Here is a 19,754-nt window from a genome sequence, read left to right as displayed (position 1 = left end):
TGCAGATTAAATGTTTATTAGGTCTCACGAATGTGAACTAGTGTTAGAGTTTAATTATAAAGGTCGTTTTTCAACACCGATGCACATTATGACAAAAATCATTGCCATTGCATTGTTTATATATACTATACACATTAAAATTTACAAACTAGGCTTCCTAAAAAAGACTTCATGTCGAAAATAAAAAGATATAAATTCTAAAAAGCTAAGCTTCTAAATTAAATAACTTATAGAGCTATGCTGTAGCGCTGTTCACCTGCGGCTTTTGTCCGGCGGCCATAAACGCAACGCGATGACGACACACGCAGGACACACGTGACCCGTTCACCTGCTCTCAACCTGTTTATCTTGGCTCCTCCTGGTCGCGCAAGGATAAGTTCGAATCCTCGTCGTTTAAACTGGAAAACTGACTTTACACTGGTTTCGCTGGGTAAACGCTTCGGGCCGTCATCGTATTTGATTGTTTTTTAAGCTGCAGGTTTGTGGTCGCAGTTGTTCTGAGCGGACTTCGACCTCAGTCAGGTAAGCGCCTCGAACAAGGAAGTCAATACCTTTAAGCCCTTTTGATTAATAAAGCCTTTAATTTGCGCCGGGCAATGAACTCATTTAACAGGCTGCTTTTAATCGTAGATGTCGATTTTGTCGGGGCAGAACTGATCCAGGCTCCTCGGTGTCGGTCCGCTCTTTGACAGTAGGAAAGAAGCTTATGAAGACGGTGATCTCTCGCTGGATCTGGATGTATTTATGTGTTCTTACTCGGCAGCATTCGAACCAACAGAAACGACATTTTTACGCCACTTTTATTTTGGGGGGGGTGTGTTTCAGATGAGCTTTCCTGCCGAAGTCATGGCTTCATCAGCTGAAAATGGCTCCATCGTTCACCTGGATGCTCCAATTCTCCCAGACAAGTCGGACGTTTCCAACATGACCATTATCCGGACCGGGACCGGCGCGATCCTCGAGGATCAGTTCTTTTTAAACACCGTGGTGGCCCGGATGGTGTCGGGGATCTTTGTGTGGACCGCCCTGCTCATCACAGGTCACCAGGTGAGTCTCTCTCATGGCCTCCAGACATCGATGTTTCGAAATCGCCCAATCCCGAGGAGGCGTCAATCATTGCGGCATCAAGCGGTGTTGAGTAATGGAGCTTCCAAGCTGAGCCCAGGCTCTGCTGCGGTTCCACTGTGACAGATTGCACCCCCCCCCCCCTCCCTTTGCCACAGGACAGAATCAAGCTCTTGGTTCCATAAAAAGGATTATTACCTGCCTGCAGGATCCACTTTGTTCCATCCACTGCAGTCATAAAGCATATCTCAGGCACTTATCTCTTCTCCCTGCGCCCGCTCCAGCGTTCAGCATTCTAGGGAAGGGAGGTTTGCTTCCTCATTTATATTCAGATGCACAAAAGCGGCCTTTCGGTCGACGAGAGCCGGTGACGCGCGCCGTCGGCGCTCAGGACGTGGAAGCGTCTGATCTCATCCCGCCTGCACCCGGAAACGATTCGCTCCGAGTGCGTCCTCTGGCATCGGTGGGTTTCCCCGCTGCGCACGCACAAAAGTATATGGAGATGGCGTTCGTGGGATAATGAGGAGCGAGCGATGTTCGGCTGGTGGCTCTCCAGCTGTACCAGCCCCCATATTTAATTGATTCAACGTGCTTCAGAACAATCCGCGGGCTTGAAAGCCCGTACTTGTCCCCCATATGTGGGCTTTAAGTGTTTATGTTATGTGTTGTGGTTAATAACGGCTGTTCTAACATCTCTCTGCATCCGTGTTGCGTCCCACAGCAAAGCTCCTTCTGGGATTTGCGAGTCAATTTGCAGCAGATTGATTCCCGACGTTCCGGTGTTGCGTAAGTTTGGCCTAAAATTTGCCAGAAAGACGTTTTAATTGAGGTAAACAAGAAAGGTGTGTGCCACAGGGAGACCAGGACGGGCCTGCGGGCAGCAGCAGGAGCACCACCGGCCTGTGGGGATGCCGCTGGTGTCTCCTCTCATTTGGGTTTGGATGAACTGCGATGGACTGTTTCACTCGTGTCCCGAATGCTAAACCGTGAGCCGCATCTTCGTTTCCTTTTTCGCTGTAGCAAAACAACTTTAAGATGCCCCAGATTAGACAATGGCATCTTTTTTCTTTTTTTTTAACGATAAGACGTCCCTGTAAGAGCCGCACGAGCGTTCCGCAGCTATGAGGAATGTTGGGAGGGAACGCTCATCAGAGATAAATCTGAGCCGTCGTGCTTCGGGTTACACAGAACATCCACTCTTGCATCAGACCGATAACAGGAAGTTGTGTTTGAGCAACAGCAACCTGATAGACGAGCAGGTTTTCTACTAATAAACCAGCTGATACCTCAGTGCTGAGTTGAGCTAAATGTGAGCCATTGTTTGTTAACCCCCCCTTACACACACACACACACACACACACTTTGTTAAAGTGGCGTATGTTACGTATTAGTGTTGTCTCTGTAGTTAAAGTGTAATCACTGTCCCATTCTTGTCTATCTCTTCCGCATTTATAGAGGCCTCGTGGGTGAAGACCTTTGAAAGAGCGCTGTAAAATAATCCTGCTATCTCTTCATCGCCTTTATTTTCAGCGTTCCGAAGGGAAGTAAACTTTTCATCCACCCGAGAAGCGACGTCTCGCCACGGAGCGAGCAGCGCCGGGCGATGACTTTTAGCTGTAATAAGCTAAGGGAAGAGCGTAATCGATGGGCTCTGTTTGCTCTTACGTGGCTGACACGCCGACTTTATCACGCCTGCGTCCGTATCCAGGAGAACCGAAGGATTTGTCACCAGTTATCGTCGGCCGGGCGGTTCAAAGTCCAGTCCTGCCTTTTATCTAATGCAGCAGGACAGGACGTTTCATGCTACTGTCACGAAGAGATGAGAAAATGTTGTCTCGATCCGATCATAAGTATCAGATCGGCCTTGTAATAGTATCGGATCTGGGGGGGGGGGGGGGGGGGGGCATGACTGTATCAGCAAACTGTATCGGTATCGCCACGGCGGTGGTTATTTAGTATCGGATCGTATCGGGAGCAAAAATCTGGACCGGGACAACCCGTTTCTGTTCCCTAGAGATGAGCATCGAACCCATCGTCATATTAACGACTTTATTTTCTCTCCTTTTTTAATTGTAGATCTATACGCATCTTCGGTCCTACACCGTCCCCAACCAGCAGCGCTACATCATCCGCATCCTCTTCATCGTGCCAGTGTACGCCTTTGACTCCTGGCTCAGCCTGCTCTTCATCAATAACGAGCAGTACTACGTCTACTTCGATTCCATCCGCGACTGCTACGAAGGTAACCGTCCCCTTTCGGATCGCTTCCTTCCCTCATTCATTCCTGCTGGCAAGCGGGAAGAGGAGAAACCGCCCGGACCTGTTTTCATTGTTGCTCATTGTCACGTTGGCAAACGTGCAGTGTTGAATTTCCACGTGTCATTTCAGGAGCAGCCTCCTGTTGTGCGCCCAGACAGTTTGTCGCCTAAGAATGATCCTGTTTATTTGAATTACTGGCTAAACGGGAATGGCTGTACAGTGGGAATGAACTCTGGTATCCGGACGAAGCACTGATAGATTTAAATTATAATTATGTGGGGCGGCATTAGCACTGAAGCTGAGTCGCGTGTTGGATTACAAGTGAAATTGATAAAAGGAGGAGGAGGAAATGAATAATTCAGGAGATTAGTTTCAACTTTGAAGGCCAATTTTGTGGCTGATTGATAGCGCGGTGCCTCCGAAAGCCACCGGCCTGCAGCTCCGGCTGAAACGTAGCTAACCCTCTCTTGACTGGACACCATCTGCATTAGCCTGCTTTAATCCCTCCTTAAATAGCAACAGAGTATTAGGAAGGGATTTCCAGGCCTCAGAACCCCAGAAGGCTTCTTAATGTAAAGAGTCAAACATGTATTGTTTCAAATTGTGGGAACGTTTGACTTTTTCTTGATTCTAAACATTCGGTCGAATCGAGATAAAATAACGCCGAGCTCCTCTTTTTTTTTTGGCACAGCGTTTGTTATTTACAACTTCCTGAGCTTGTCCTTCGAGTATCTTGGAGGAGAAAGCGCCATCATGTCAGAGATCCGAGGGAAGCCCATACAGTAAGTTCCTCAGTCTTCCCGCAGCGGCGCTGCTCCTGGGAATGCTAATGATCCCGTGAACGTCAGCTATCCTTACACATCTTTGCTGCTCGGCATTAGATCAAGGTCTGTGTTTCTTGTTTACATTAACATCTGCTTGGATAAAGCACATCGGGTATAAACATTAGTGGGAATCAACATTCAGGGCAACGGATCCAACAACCTGCAGGGAAATCTGAGTGTGTAGCTTCATCTTTTTGTCTGCCGAAGATGAAGAAAATGTTAAAATTAGATGTGCTTATATCCTCTCTGGGGAGGATTGTGAAAGGCCTAATGCTGACAAGCATCTTGGAGTTATGAGCCCAAACATGTGCTGTAGCTCACTGATAAATGTCAGGTGCTATCTGAGTCTAGAAGTTAGTCTTTATCTGTCCCTGCTGCTCAGGCCCAGCCGTCCCTTCACCCCTCCACCCCAATTAAGGCTAATGGTCCAGGAAGGGTTACAGAAATGTAATTACTATCCATTAAGCCAGAGCATTTTCAAGAAAAAACCCTTAATACCCCATCTTCTGCGTGACCCTGGATTCTTGGTTCATTTCTAATTTTTAATCCCAAAGCAATTTAGCTAATTCACCGAAGATACCATGAGCCCCAGAACCTGGGAAATCCAGTGTTATCCTCGCCACCCTGACCTTCCCCAAGTGTTCCAGTTTGACGTATAGTTTATATTAAAAAAGAGCAGCACTGAATTACCTTATTCACCACTGGGAACTTGTCAAAAATCAACTTTGGGTCCAGAATTTTCAATGAGTGTATCAAAAACCCAGTGAGCAGCTTGTCTTCCATTTTACCTGGTTGTCCTTTGTAGAGTTCTAAACAAAACCAAGTGGGATTTACCCGCGTGGGCGGCTTGCATGAATAATATTGTCCTGATTTACATACGCTGCAGTCAAACGAAGCGCCACCCAGCTCTGCACGGAGCAGAATCCACTTATTAAAAATGAGAAATACCCTTTAAAAAAAGCTTTCTTATTCCCGATTCATCTGATTTCTTCACATCTTGGCCCACAAAAATGGGATTTCTCTCCAGAAAGTGAAGGAACGCATTGAGCAGGTCTCTGAGACAGACTCTCTGCTGTATAAGGAGGTGGCGCCCTTTTGTTTCCACAGGTCAAGCTGTCTGTATGGTACCTGCTGCCTGGTCGGGATGAGCTACTCCATCGGCTTCTTAAGATTCTGCAAGCAAGTGAGTTCCTCCCCGACTGTCTCGGCTCCCTTTCTGAAGTCTGCACAGGAAACAATAGGGCCGTGCCCAGCTCCCCAAACACCAAAGCGCTCCTGCTGGGCGACTTTAGGTGGCGGCGTCCGCTCTTACAGCCACCTCCAGGCGCGTTTTCTGACGTTCAGAAGATGAGCCGTGACGTGCGACATGCTAACTGGAAGCTAACAGCGACATTGTTATTAAATGCAATATTAAGGGAAGTGATAATGGAATGAAGGTGAGGTGGAGCATCTCATCCCCGGCCCGTGAAGCTAATCCCAGCTAACCTAAGATAAATCTGATAGGCAAAGCTCACCAGATCAAACCGATTTTTAAGTAAAAAAAACCCCAAAACCCTCCTTCCTCGGTCCTGGCAGGCTTTGGCGTGTGCTTAAAAAGAGGTGAACAAATGAATGGGTGATATTGAAAAGCTGCCGAGTGTTGCGGTGGTTCCATGAGATAAGAGATTAAGTAGCTCCGGAGTCCTGGGCCCTTTTTTTTTTTTTTTTTTCTTAACATTTCATTTTTTAAATCCTTTATCATATTGACAGACAGTTTAAGGTCTTATTTTCTGGAAAGTAGGCAAAAGTGTAATCCTGGAAGCGGCGCGGGCGGGTTCGGGGACTGACGGGGGCCGTCGCAGAAGCCATTATTTCAATAAGAATACACTTTTGTAATTTTGATAATGTGAACCAGTCAGTCCGGCTGATACTGCACTTTCCCGGCTCATCGGGGGTGTAAGCGTGCGCAGGCGTGGCGAGGGGCTGAGATTTAGCCCACAGTTCACAGGAGGTGGCCGCGCGGTCCCAGGTGACGTGAGTGCGTGACAGGCATCAAACGTCCCCGCACATATCGCCCCCGAGGCACCTGGTGGTCTGGAACCTGTGTGAAACGCGCCGCTCGTGCAGGAACCGTTGGAGGATTTCTCCGGCGTGTATAAAGATGCGTCAGCAAATTCTCCCCTCTTTAAGAATATCCGCTGTGACACGTTGGCAGCAGAAGAGGTTTACCGCCACCAAAGGCTAAATACCTCAAAGTAAATCAATTTAATAAAGCCATTTGGAAAAGCTCCCCTCCAGACTATCAAACTGAGCGCTGCTGCTCTGATGCACCCGAGCGCGGCCACAGTGATGGAACTTTCCTGCCGCCTCTGTTAAATCGCTTGGTTCTGGCTTCAGTACAGACCACAAAGGACTCCCATCTTATAGGATGGAGCACGCAGGTCTACCCCCCCCCCCCACATCCCCCGCATCTTAATCTTGTTCCACACAAACTTACACGTCCTCTGGATTAGTTGCGCCGCCGGTTTTCACGTATCCTTCCGCCTCCTGCTTGTTTGTCTTCTGAAGTGTGATGTGTTCCGTTCACCAGGCGACGCTGCAGTTCTGCGTGCTCAAACCCATCATGGCCGTCATCACCATCATCCTGCAGGCCTACGGCAAATACCACGACGGGGATTTTAAGTGAGCGCCGCCGTTTCTCGCGCTTTGCTAGCAAATCAAGTGTTGCAGAGCAGGACTGAGGGTGTTGAGCCTTCCTGTGGGCAGGGTTACTTTTTATCCCCCATCCTGTCCTGTGGAGTTTCACTTTGGTGTATTATAAATGATTCTGGTGCTTCCTAGCTTTATTATGCACATGTCACGAGCGCCGACCCCAGAGAGGCTCGTGGAGCCGGTCAAATTATATTCTGAGTGTAATTGAAAGCTCTAAAATATGCAGCACCGTCTGACTGATTCCCACGTGCAGCCGTGGCAACGCTCCGAATAACCCCGGAGTTCACCCCTTCCCCTCCCCGCGTGCTTCCTTGTTCCCTGAAATAGCTCTCTCTTCTATGTCTGCCTTTACGTTCCCTAACAAGAGCCGTGATGTTTCCCGTTGTTTACTCGTACGTTCTCAACCAGCCGTGCGCGCTGGTAATTAGTGTCGCCACAGCTAGTTCCACGGGGAACCTCTCCGGAATGCCAAGTATTGAGGCGGGGGCGCTGCCTGATGGATAACGACGTCTGCACCCAACATGACATAAACACGTACATAAAGGGATTGTTGGCTTTGCGGAGAGGCGGCGCAGGAATCGGGTTTCTCATCACTCTCTTCTCTCTGCGCAGCGTCAACGGAGGATACCTCTACATCACCATCATCTACAACTTCTCCGTCAGCCTGGCGCTCTACGCCCTCTTCCTCTTCTTCTTCGCCACCAGCGACCTGCTCCGGCCCTACGAACCCGTGCTCAAATTCCTCACCATCAAGTCGGTCATTTTCTTGTCCTTCTGGCAGGGTAAACGCAGCCTTCCGTCGCTCCCTCTATCCGCTCCGCGCCCAGATCCCGCCTCACTGTTCTGTGGCCTGCCTTTCAGGAATGGTCCTGGCCATCCTGGAGCGCTGCGGCGTCATTCCCAACGCCCTTTTCATCGACGGGCAGGAAGTGGGCGCCGGCACGGTGGCGGCGGGTTGGCAGAACTTCATCATCTGCATCGAAATGTTCTTCGCGGCCATCGCCCTGAGATACGCCTTCCCCTGCACCATCTACCAGGAGCAGAAGAGTGAAGTGCCAGGTGAGAGCTGAAGGAATGTTGCCCCCACGGGGCAAACACAGCCTTGGAAGTGCTGGGAGTGACTCCGCTCCGCCCCGTTGGTGTTCATTAAGTTCATTAAGCCCAGAGTTTGTGCATATTTACCAGCCGGCAAAGGCAGCGCTGCTGTAGGGGGTAGGGGGGGGTGGGAAACCTGGTGAGTAATCGGAAGCAGCAAGCAAATTCCAACCGGGACTCGGGAGGGAAAGCTCCGATATCAATCACCCAGCCAATTTATTCCCCCCTCCAGGAAGCTCCTCCGTTCCCAGTCTCCGGGATAATAAACATTTCTTTATGACTATTATATGACCTCCCTTTAAAACCAGATGATTTCCTGCTTGCCCTTCTTTTCTTTACGGCCGGCTGTCAATCATTGATCGCGTTGGGCGGTCACATGACCCGCGCGGCGCTACCCGCTGCGATTAGAGGTGGAGTCTAATTAGTTTTTGTCCTCTTCTCTTGCTCGGACAGCGAACCTCCCCCACATGCACAGCATCTCCAGCGGTTTGAAGGAAACCATCAATCCGGGCGACATGGTGCAGGACGCCATCCACAACTTCTCCCCGGCCTACCAGCAGTACACCCAGCAGTCCACGCAGGAGGTGGCGCCGCCCAGCATGAACGGCAAAGTGGCCACGGGCACCAAGAGCTCTCGCAAACTGGATAAAATCATGCTGATCACCTCTGACGACGAGCTGTAACCCAGCCGGATGCGGGGCGTTCCTGTCCCGGGCACATCTGGATCAGATGGAGGCGCTGATGGATCCAACCCAGCCGCTCCTGTTCCACCATTTCATTGTTTAGGACAGTCGACTCGTTTCCTGGTTTAAAGAATTCAGCGTTGGCAGGAAAGTTGCCCGTCACCAGGGCCCAGAAATCCAGAGCTCCGCATTTTCCCTGAATCAAAGGGCTTGTTGTTCGACGGCGTCCCTGATTCCGCCGGTGTCATTAGTGTCTGAAGCGCGTTTTCTCTGATTCACATCGATTGTTTTTGGGGGGGGTTTTTGTTTCGGCGAAGAGACGATTCACGTGCGACTCCGGGTGGGAAGCCGGTGGGACTTTTTCCACGGCTGCTCCGTTTGAACTTTTGTGCTGAGCGTTCTTCTGCGCGCTCCTGATGAATGGAAGGTCGTTCAAAGACACCTTTGTGCTGAAGCAAACTGCTGGCTGCAGCACTTTGCCAGTTGTTCCCGACGACTGTTGCGCTGGCAAAGTGGGTAAACTTTCCTCTGACAAAGTGAGAGCTCGTCTCTCAAACGCAACCTTCGGTTTCACTTGGAAGGACTGAGACAAATGGGCAGAATTTGAATCAGGAATCATGTTTTAACGTTTGATATTTTATATTTGATGGTGTGTGTGTGTGTGTTGCCAAAGTAAAACAGACACATGCCCTTTTGGAAATTCTTGTTCCTCTTAGGTTGCAGTTGGAGGCGTTATTAATCCTGGCAGGGAGATTTTACACATAAAGTTGCTGCTTTTAGTTAAACTTTTATTTATGCATGTGCCAATGTTGGCTTTTTTTTTTAAAAATGGAAATGAATTCACAGTAATTGAATATATGAATAAGTAATTGGCCGGCTACCGTTTAGGCTCATTCATTTTCTTGTGTTTGGACCATTTGTTGAATGAAACACATTCACACTTCTCAATGAGGGAGAAGAAAGCTTTATTTGAAAGTACAAAAACAGGCAGAGCAGGTCTATTTATAAGAATAATTTACCATACATTTCAATCTGAGCATTAACAGACTTTGTTTTTTACATGAGGGTAGTTCTTTGAGGAAAAACATGTCAATAAATGAAGGCAAACTAAAAAATAATTTAGGTGTTTTGTAATAAAATTACACAAGTGAATGAAATAAATAGAAAATATATGAGCAGAATAAGAGCAAATGGAAGTACATATTCACTTTATGCTGCCTTTATGTTCGTGTCTTACAGGTTACAACACACAAAACATTTTGTCGTCGACACATCTGTTTAACTACCTTTGTGTTTGTATGTTTATATATTTACCCACCCAACATTGAATCCGTGCGCATGCTTAATTCTCTGGATTTATAGAGCTTTATCTTAGCAAACCTCTTCAAACTCCATCACTAGAATTAAACCCTGTAGCTTGTCGGGCTGGAAAAGCTTATTTAATTAAACCCAAATTTTCACTGATCGATTTTAAACTAATATCCTTTTAACGCACAACTGAGCTCATTTTTTTTTCCCATAAATCGGTTCAGTTCCGTCAGCTGACGGGAGGGAAATAATCTCGCGGTGCGTTTAGTGACATCGGGGCCAATTTTCTTCCTGGATAAAAGCTTCAAAGGCAGAAAGGGGCTCGTCGATTTGTGAAATCTTTGCGGCTTTACTGCGTTTATTCACTGAGGTTTGTCTTTTATGGCACAGAAACACTCTTAGACGGCCAAAGGCACCAGGTCGCATCCACAAACAATAAGTGCTACAATCAAACGACTGGTTTTCCAGCATTGACCTCGGGCATCGGAGGTCACCGTAACGTTGGTCAGAAAAGCCTTTAAATCATCTGCAGGAGGAGCTGCGCCTGTATTTTCCTGTTTGTGCATCTGCTCAGGTTTTTAATGTGTGAAAACCTCTCGGCTAAATCTCTCCGTGTGTATTTCTACACGTCTTAAACCGGCGGTGCTGCCAAGGTCTTTGATTCGATTTGTGGTCTAGAATTTTTTTTAAAAAAACAAATAAAAAAGAAAGAATACTGTGCTGAGAAGAACTACTCGAAGGGTTAAGCTGCGGGAATAGTTTTCTCGTTGTAAATGTGAATATAACCTCTTCAGAAAAGGTCCGGCGTCGGCGTAATTCGACTTTTACGAATGATTACATGATCACACCACTCCCGGGATAGTAGAAGACATAAATATAGAAAAATATGTAATATCTATTTACTGTGTATGCATATAAAACTAGGTATCGGAGAGAACGTGGTATACGCCAGCACGGGAACGAGTGAAAGTACAAAACGAGAGTCACAACACAGCAATGCCCCTGCTGGAGAAAATCCCAGCAGGTTCTACAGCAGCAAAGTTCCCCCTCCTGTTCTCCGCAGCCGTGGAACAGTGGGAGAACTTCAATGTCCTCTGAGCCAAGAGACAAATCCCGACACCAACCATCTCCGACGACTTCGCTCCCGACTAGGAATGGATCCTCTGTAAGAAGAGCTTGTTTTCAAGTGAGTTTCATACTTAAATATCTCGTCATGTGCAACAGGAAGAAGCTTTTGTTTGCTGTGCTGGTTGAGCGGCTCCCTCCGGAGTCGGGAGTTCTTGCAGAAGAGGGCGCCTAAAGCGAGGAGAGCGGCTACAGGTTGCAGACTTGCCAACGCCAGCAGCAGCACTTGGGACCCGGCGGCAGGAATGGTTTCTATCTGGACGGACTTCTACATGGAGAGACCCTTAAATCTGTAATATACAGGAAGTAACCTGAGCTGCGTCCCGCTTTAATGCGACCCCTCTCTCTATCACCATGATCCAATATGGATTACCTTCCCAAGATTTACGTACACGAGAGTCGGACGCCGCCCGACCGGTGCTGCGGAGTTTACGTGGTGTGGTCGGACCACATTTAATCATCACGCGTTGAAGTCGCTTCTGCCCTCGGCGGCCCTGCAGGTGGTTTCCTTTTATACTGTAACTCGACAGTTCCCATCGAAGTGCTGTGTTGGCAGAGCCCCCCCCCACCCCCTTATTTCTTCAACAGCATGAATATCTGTCGGTCCGAGTGAGGGATTATTTGGATGTGAGAGAGAAAGGCACGTGTTCCGAGGAGGAATCGATTTAAACCTACAAAAGGCTGACAGACTAATCCCAAACCTGGAGGAACCGGCGCACGTACGGAAGCCTCGGTTGGAGCAGCTTTACTTCCTGAAGTCTAATGGAGAGCCGCTGCAGTCAAACGCCGCAATGGGGCCTTTTGCACTGCTCGGCGCGTTTAGAGAGGAACTAAAGGGGGGGGGAACCTTTTGGCTGGTGCTTGAAGGCAGCGGACGGCGTGGAACTGCAAATAAGGCGACGGCTTCACGTGAATTTACACATGTGAGTAAAAGAGAGGCCCGTGGCCGGAGCTGCCGCAGTGAGGCGACGGAAACACTTATTGCCACGCGGCAGTAAACGCACCGTCTCCGCTATCATGGAGGAAGGGTCACGGAGGTCCGAAACCGGTGCCGGTGGGCCGGGGAGGCGGGTTTGCACAGTGACCAGACAACACAGACTGTGTGAGACAGAAGGGAGGACAGAGCTGTGAACGCAGCGTGACAGCTAAGGAAGAGTTTTGCCGACCCACTCCGTCCCTCAGTCCAACTACTGAGCGTCCTCTCAGTACGGTGGGGGAGCGGGTTCAGGCTGGATCGGAACCGGAAAAGGACTAGGCAGGAGAAGGAGAGCCCAGTCCTGTCAACACTACGACGGGGCTGTAAACGGGGCGGGGCTGGAGTTGTTGTGGTTGGCAGACTTGACGATGGTGATCACGCTGGTGGTGGCCACCTTGCCTGGCGAGAGGGGCCCATGAGTCACAGTCCGGGCGAAGCACTGCAGGGCCTCGTACTTGGCCCGCAGGGCGTCGAGCTCCAGCCTCATGCTGGCGTTCTCTCGGGCCAGCTTGTCCACCTCCTGCTGCAGCTCGATCTTCTGTCTCTCCAGCTCCTCCTTCTGCGTGACACGCTTGATGCGGCAGCTGGCGGCGTAGCCCCGGTTCTTCAGGGTCCGCCGCCGCTGCTTCAGCCGCACCACGTCCTCCTTGGTCAGCCCGCGCAGGTGCTGGTTGAGCTCTCGCACGGACATGGCGACCAGCTCGTCGTCGCTAAGCACGGGGGCATTCTCGCCCACTTCCCTCTTGATCTGCAGGACAGGAGCAGCGGATGAGCGAGAGCCCGACGTCCCGAGGAACCTCGTTACAAGCTTGACTTCACTTACCTTTAAAGCTTTGCTCGTCTTGAAATGAGTCGTCATTCCCTGCATGCAGACAACTGGCCAGAACCTCACAGAAGACCCACTGAGAACTAAACAGAAAAGAAACAGCATTACTACAAAATCTAGTTTACGACGAATTTTTTACTAGACCAACGTTTGATGGTAGATTTTAACAACAGGAAGGAAACAATTCTGAGATGATAGGATGGTATAAGAGGGTCAGTGGTTCTTTCCAGGGCTGACGCAGCGGCAGAATCCTGATCGATCAGCTAAGTAACTAATTAACTTGCCTGTCTTTAGTGTGTGAGAGCTATTAAAGTCACTGTGACTGTGAATCAAACAAGGTTCTCTTCTTATTACTATTGCTGCTGCTGTTATTGTCGTTAAAAGGATTTCTGTTGTTGTCATAGTTCACTCATAGTAACAGTAGCAGCAGTTGGAAGTGTAAATGGGTTTTGCACGTTGCAGAGGCACAACATAACTGTCACCCTGCCAAAGCTTTAAAAACGTCTCTGCAGGGTTGTCACACATGCCTGCTGCAGCGTCAAGGGACCAGCAGGGGGCAGCACAACACCACTTATCCGATCAGAGAGGGAGGCCTTTGTCAAAGTAGTTCACTAGACCAAGTTTATCCATAACAAACATCTCTCTCCCTCTCCCCCCTTCTCTCTCTCTCTCTCATGTAAACCTTGTGTCTAATCTGTGTTTTCCAGGCTTCATGTGCTCATTACAGGGAGGCACATGCTCTCCTCTCTGCCGGGGCTAAAAAAAAAAAAGTGATCCCGTGAGAGACGCACAACCCCCAAGGCTCCATTTTGGGACCAGCCATGAGTACAAACGTACTGTTCCGTGCTCAACTGCTGCCATGGCAACGCCCTGCTGAATGGGTGTGGGAGTGTGAGTCACATGGTCACTAAAAGGGTAAACAAGTCTCATTCATAACCACAACACAACCCGAGCACAGTCGCATTAAAGAGAATCAGGAGATTTGTGCAGAATCCACCCCTTTCTTTTCCTTTTTCCCGTGACCTCCCCTCAATTCGGTCGGACGGTTTCCTCCCCGATCCGACGCCCGGCTCGGTCCGCTCGGCCTCCCGCGTGAGATACAGCAGATCTTATCATCGTAACGTTTACTGTTGTGCTGAACTTTACAGGGCAGTGGATGTGCCTGTGGAAAATTCCTGGAGACAGAGTGTCACAGAAAAATAGTTTCCTTTCTAGTCACTGGTGTATTTTTGCTGCAATGCAACAATGTATTCAGTTCTGAGTGCTGCGTCTGGCCGGCTGGATCCTCTTACACTGGGCTTTCCTGAGCTGTTCTATGCCCTTATTTAACTCGAGTGGATATATTTAGCTCGCAGTGCTGACACAAGTTTCTGCCAACTAAACAATTTAAGTGAACATGTGATAAGCAATACCTCGGCAAGAGAGCGAGTCTCTGCAGCCCAGCTGGACGAAGCTCTCGTGGAAGAAAAGCAGCCTGGGTGTGGCTGTTCTTTTTGGGCTTTTTTTTTTCGGGTATTTTCACGTGCTACGGCTACACGGCTAATCCAGAGCTTTGGCGGCTCTTTGATGGGAGCCGAACGTTAGGCGCTGCCATCTGAAGCGGAGCGTGCTTTTGCAGCAGGAACTGAAAAGGAGTGCGCAGGCCCACGGAGCGAAGCCCAGAGAGCAGCTGCAGCTCTTCCTGAGGCCCTCGTGTTGCAAAGAGCTTAAAAAAAACCTAAAACTGAACAAGTCAGAAGTGTAAGAGAGACGGACCGAACGTCCCCGACCAGCAAACAGACTCATGTCGTTGATGTTGCGTCATGAGGGCTCCCTGGGTATGCGGAGTAAAGATCATGGAAAAGTGGTGTGTGTATGTGTGTGTGTGGGGGGGGGGGTCTCTCTCTTCACACAAGAGGCCTTCAAGCTTAAACCAAGAGGCCGGATTGTTTCCCAGAAATTCTTTGGTCGCGTGTTTGTGTTTTTGCAACGTTTCAAAGTTCTCCTGAGCAGAAGAAGCACAAAGTGGCCCCTGTGACACAGAACCAGCCTGAAAGGGACTCTGGGAAAATACCTCAAAGTAGAGGCCGCACATGGCGCATTTCAAATAGCAATACCCCCCCCACCCCCAACCCCTCAAAAAAAACCACATTCTTGAGCGAACACACATGTGCAAACCCTCACATGTAGAACAAACGGAGGGGGGAGGGGGGGGGCCTTGGTATGTCCTGCAATGCTCTCAGCTGTGGGGGAGGTGGAGCTCAGACGATCCCGCTTGTAAAACAACGGCTGCAAAATTCGCGAAATGTCTGGAATCCCGACGCGTCTCGCATCTTTCGCCTGCCCAAACAAATCCGAAGCGGCCTGCGTGCGCGCATGTGGAAAACAGGAGTCTTCCAGCAGCTCCTCCGCTGCCAGACTCTGGAAACACGCTTCCATTTTTCCCCCCACAGTCTGTTTTCCACCCGTTCTCACGCGCCGCACCTTTATTACATCACTTTTTATTCTGTTCTACCCTTCAGGCCCATCGGCCAGAAACCGGACCTCACAGATTTCCCAGACTTCCCTTTCCTGCACGTGGGGGGCCCACCTGGGCTCGGAACGCTGCGAAGGCAGATTTGTGCGAGAGCGCGCAGTCACGCCACCTTTTGCCGCTAAATGAACAGCTTCTCCAGGCTGGTGAGAACGGCAGATCTTTCAGGGATTAAAGCACAAAGCCGGCGGCCCCTGGCAGCCCCGGGAAAAGCTCCCGCCGCTCCTGCGTTTCCATCAGGGAGGCGGAGGGAGCGGCAGCGTGCGGCCCTCTGCTCTTTCTCCAGCGCAGCACATTTGGTGGGATCTTAGGCGAAGGAAATGGAGAGCATAGCTGAGCGGTGAGTCACGCTGTTTACTGGTAAAAGCGACGACCGGCGGCAGGGAATCACGCCCGCCCGATCTGACGTTTCCTGGAAAATCCCGTTGGTTCACGGGGAGGAAGGAAAAGTACACAAAACTGAAAATGGTTGGCAGCCTTGGCAGAACGTTGCTGTGGAAAAAGAGGAGAGATGACCAAATGTCTGAGCTAATCCCATTGTCTCCCATTAGGAGGGGTGGGGGGGGCTGAGTTACACGGGACATTTTAGCCCGTTCTCGATTATTACGTCAAGGTTCCAAACTAGACATTCCAAAACAAAGCTCGGCCCTGCGCTCGAGCTACGGTCGCGGTGAAAATGGGTCTCCGTGGAAACGGCGAGCAGCCAGCCAGCCACAACGTCAACGCCGCTCTCAGGCCTTTATTTTCACATGCGGACGGTTCGAGTGTGTGTTTACGTTGTCGCCAACGTGTAATTTAGGCCACTGTGGAGCCAGGAAGCGGATCGACACTGGGATCAGTGGGGGGTGGGGGGGTGGGGGGGCAAGGGATTCCCAATAAAACAACCTTACTCAGGAAAAAACAAAGTGAAAGGGGAGAAGTGTCTGGGTGGGCAACAGGGGGGTCGCTGATGCTCTGTTAGCAGTCGACTCTCTGTCGAGGGGGGGGGGGGGGGTGTAACCACTGGCTCCCAGAGTCAATCATCAAAACTCCACTAGTCTTTTTTTCCAGTAAAAGGAGCAAAACACATCCTAGTGAACGTGAGTCATCACATCGGCGACCGCAGCTATTCAACTTTCACAATCCTGCACCACAAAAACGCCCCGCGTTCCCTTTGATCCGCCTCTGCGGCCCGCCGGGGACCCGGGGCTGCTCGCAATTAGCCTTTCTATTATTTGTTGTTGTTATTTTGACCGGGGGTTGGAGGAGGGGTGGGGGTGGGGGCTGGTCTCAATGTGCCTCGTCACCGTCACAGGCTACGGCGGCGCGCGGATGACGCCTCCAGAGGCGACCTCACCGAGCCACATGTGAGCCTCATGACGGGGGAGTGGACCCAGCAGCCATCAGGCAGCCGGAGACGTGACGCAAACATTCGGCACCGCCAAAGGTCACCAGGCCGTGCGGCCAAACATGGTTGGCCAGGGGGGTCGGACTCAGCACAGAGCTGAAATCCAGCATTTCCTTCCTCTGTTGGAGTGATTTATGGTCTCTGGAAGTGCCCCCCCCCCCCCCCCCCCTCCTTTACTGACTCTTAGGCTCTGTTGGTCGGCCATCAGCCGCGGAGGTCTGACTTCATCGCGCCCTTTGTCCCACATGTCTCAAACGCGGCCCACGTGTTGTGTCCAATGTCACGAAGCTGCTGGTGGAAACGGGCGCTGAAAGCAGCCGGACTGGCGACTTTCAGGAGGATGTGAGATCTTTGCTATATGGAATTAATGAGAAAATTTCACTTCCATATTCCCCAAATGAGCTTGCAAAAAGGTGCTAAAAATAACCCAAAAAGATTCTCCGGTGCGGCGGAGAAGCTGCAGCCTGTGAGACGCGCTGGGAGTATAACTTTCTTCTAAAAATTGTAGTAGAAATGTAGTAAACATTTTACTTATGTAGTCACACGCACAACCTCGCGCCCACGAGATCCATTTTTGACATTTGAAAATCAATTTTAAATTCAAATTCGCCAGCAGGAGAGCGTCCTAAACTAAGGTGACGGGGGAAACGGTGGTTTTCGAGTGGTCGCTTCTCCCCCAGCACCGCTGACGCACTGATGTTCCAACACGTGCAGACGCTCCTGAAACCGCTGACAAAAACAACATTAACTCCCAGAAGCGCGTCCGCCGTGCGTGCGTCCCTCCACCACACGTTACCGTGACAACTTCCACGATCGAAAATAGGAATGTCAAAACATCTTCAACCCCCTCCTATTAAAAAAACAAAAAAAAAACAGCCTCACCTTTAGGGACGCGCGGGTCTGCGGGCAGGAACGGGGGTAAATCCGGCCGAGCGGCTCTCCGGTCCAGGCGGCGGGAGCAACTTTACGCGGTCCGTGCGGCGCGTCCACCGGCGGCGGATCCTCGTACTGAATTAAGTCCAAAACAACAACAATGTCCCAACATTCCACGCGCTGCTTCCGCAAGCGCTCACGTCACCGGCTCCTCGTGACCGCCCCCTCCATTCATGAAAATAACTTTGTGCTGACGTCAGTGTGGGGAAGGTGGGGGGTGGGGGTTAGGGGGGTGGGGGGGAAGGCCAGAAATAGACGGAGGACAGAGCCGGAGGCTGCTTTTTACTTACTTTCCTGCACGGCCCCGATGCGCGCACGATCAATCCGAACAGCAGAGCAGGTCCCGCGGCCGCGCGTCCTCTGACACCCTCCTGTTCCGCGCGCAGCCGCAAAAATGCGCTCGGACTGGGAGAAAACAGCGGCCACCGCCTCCCCCCAGCACCCCTCTGCCTCCCTCCCCTCCACCTGCCTCTGGAGCAGCATTCCATTCCAGAGGAAAGTATGTGGAGTAGTGGCCCAGCAGTCCCAGGGTTCCTCCGGTCCGAGGGCCGTCACAGGTTATTCTGGGTGATGAAGCCCTCGGAGCCGAGCTTAGGCCACCACCACCTTTTAAGGCCTTTTCTAGTTTCCTTCTGCTTTTCAGTGATGTAAGAAGAAGGTTTGAGCAGTGTTTACACAAGCGGGGGGGGGGGGGGGGGGGGGGGGGGGGTCTGGTGGTGGGGGTGGGTGGATGGTTGGGGGTTCAGCTGAGTGAATGAATGTGGCTTCGCTCAGTCCGAGAGGAGGAACTCCTCTTCTAACGGACGCGAAGGTGCCTGACCTGGAGGTGAAGGCTCCTGGTTTCAGGAACCAGCCCAGTTCTCCTGCCTGGGTCATCCAGGTCTGACTGGGAGACCTCTCTGGGGACCAGCAGCGGCTCTCTTTCAGCTGCCGTCCAGCTTGTTGGGATTAAAAAGCAGACAGAAGCTGCTGTGTGTGTGTGTGTGTGTGTGTGTGTGTGTGTGTGTTGTGTGTGTGTGTGTGTGTGTGTGTGTGTGTGTGTGTGTGTGTGTTTCTGAGGGTATTTATGATTATCAATGTGATGAATGAGTCCACTTCTCTACACAGACTATTTCAGCTTCCACGTGGGGCTGGAAACATTGAATCATGAGGGATTAGAGATGAGATCAAACATGAGATGATCTGGCCAGTGATCCTCCAGGTCCGGTGATCCTACAGGCCCGGTGATCCTCCAGGCCGGTGATCCTCCAGGCCCGGTGATCCTCCAGGCCCGGTGATCATCCAGGCCCGGTGATCCTCCAGGCCCGGTGATCATCCAGGCCCGGTGATCCTCCAGGTCCGGTGATCCTCCAGGCCCGGTGATCCTCCAGGCCAGGACACCTGACACCGAGCAGATTACTGATGACTTTAGTTCTGAAATGACTGGAAACGGAATTCAATGGAATCTGATCGATCATTTCAGATTACCGAGAGTTAATTAAATGAGAGATTATGAGATTCCTTTCTGATGAGAACAGATGATTTGGGCAGATTAGATCAAGTGGGAGATTTAATTAAACTGGAGGATGAGAAATTGAAATGATTAGAAGTGAGAGGGGTGAACGGACGGATGGAACGAGACCACGATCATTAATGAGATGCAGACGCTTTTTATTTACATTCGATGACTCCAACGACACCCAAACAAGCTGGTTCCCGTCCCTGTTCCCCGCAGAGGATTAATGACATCATCCTCCATCGGTCGGACATCCAGATGTGCACGTTTGCCGTGCGCTTCCTCGCGGCGTTCACAGATGACCTCAGATCCAAGCAGCAGAGCCTGTGGGGCTCCCATCAGAGGGACCTGCTGTGGGGTCTCAGGAAGTGACCCGGGTTCAGCTCGGACTCAGACTGGAAACCTGATCCGGATCAGCCAGGCCTCCTGTTGTCAAGGAACCGCTTTCTTCTTCCCAGCTGCTTTCAATTACTGGACGGTAAAAGGCCGACGTTGACCAGGCCGACGCTTTAACCCTCCAGCTAATGAGCCCGGTCAAATAAGAGGAAAAGAGCCTTTTTGCATGGAAACTTGAA

General features: G+C 50.6%; 2 protein-coding genes across 5 annotated transcripts; one reads left to right on the top strand and one right to left on the bottom strand.

Moving 5' to 3' along the window:
* The first annotated feature begins 302 nt into the window (after positions 1-302).
* On the top strand, positions 303-9,495 carry tmem184a (transmembrane protein 184a). Of its 3 annotated transcripts, none has more exons than XM_057014954.1 (10): positions 303-522; positions 631-738; positions 826-1,047; positions 3,142-3,307; positions 4,016-4,106; positions 5,256-5,331; positions 6,718-6,809; positions 7,452-7,621; positions 7,701-7,898; positions 8,388-9,495. In XM_057014954.1, exons 3-10 carry the CDS (start codon positions 826-828, stop codon positions 8,615-8,617), a joined length of 1,245 nt encoding a protein of 414 aa, XP_056870934.1. In that variant the 5' UTR covers positions 303-522; positions 631-738; the 3' UTR covers positions 8,618-9,495. The 3 variants fall into 3 exon arrangements, with proteins under 3 accessions (XP_056870934.1, XP_056870936.1, XP_056870935.1); XM_057014955.1 differs by having other exon boundaries at positions 322-522; positions 637-738; XM_057014956.1 differs by lacking the exon at positions 631-738 and having other exon boundaries at positions 314-522.
* A 70-nt stretch (positions 9,496-9,565) lies between these two features.
* mafk (v-maf avian musculoaponeurotic fibrosarcoma oncogene homolog K) lies at positions 9,566-17,993 on the bottom strand. Of its 2 annotated transcripts, XM_057014996.1 has the most exons (4): positions 17,975-17,993; positions 17,634-17,759; positions 12,850-12,935; positions 9,566-12,774 (listed from the first exon to the last, which is right to left on the bottom strand). In XM_057014996.1, exons 3-4 carry the CDS (start codon positions 12,892-12,894, stop codon positions 12,337-12,339), a joined length of 483 nt encoding a protein of 160 aa, XP_056870976.1. In that variant the 5' UTR covers positions 12,895-12,935; positions 17,634-17,759; positions 17,975-17,993; the 3' UTR covers positions 9,566-12,336. The 2 variants fall into 2 exon arrangements, with proteins under 2 accessions (XP_056870976.1, XP_056870975.1); XM_057014995.1 differs by lacking the exon at positions 17,975-17,993 and having other exon boundaries at positions 17,634-17,890.
* Positions 17,994-19,754: the final 1,761 nt, after the last annotated feature.

This window comes from Takifugu flavidus, chromosome 18, assembly GCF_003711565.1.
Source record: "Takifugu flavidus isolate HTHZ2018 chromosome 18, ASM371156v2, whole genome shotgun sequence".
NCBI classification, from domain to species: Eukaryota; Metazoa; Chordata; class Actinopteri; order Tetraodontiformes; family Tetraodontidae; genus Takifugu; species Takifugu flavidus.
Note: the sequence above shows the minus strand (reverse complement) of the source record. Positions and strands in the feature narration are given on the sequence as shown.

Coding starts and splice junctions, on each gene's coding strand:
- tmem184a (XM_057014954.1), top strand. CDS start 826: ATGAGCTTTCCTGCCGAAGTCATGGCTTCATCAGCTGAAAATGGCTCC. Junction 1,048..3,141: donor TGCTCATCACAGGTCACCAG/GTGAGTCTCTCT, acceptor TTTTAATTGTAG/ATCTATACGCATCTTCGGTC. Junction 3,308..4,015: donor CATCCGCGACTGCTACGAAG/GTAACCGTCCCC, acceptor TTTTTGGCACAG/CGTTTGTTATTTACAACTTC.
- mafk (XM_057014996.1), bottom strand. CDS start 12,894: ATGCAGGGAATGACGACTCATTTCAAGACGAGCAAAGCTTTAAAG. Junction 12,775..12,849: donor AGACGAGCAAAGCTTTAAAG/GTAAGTGAAGTC, acceptor CCTGTCCTGCAG/ATCAAGAGGGAAGTGGGCGA.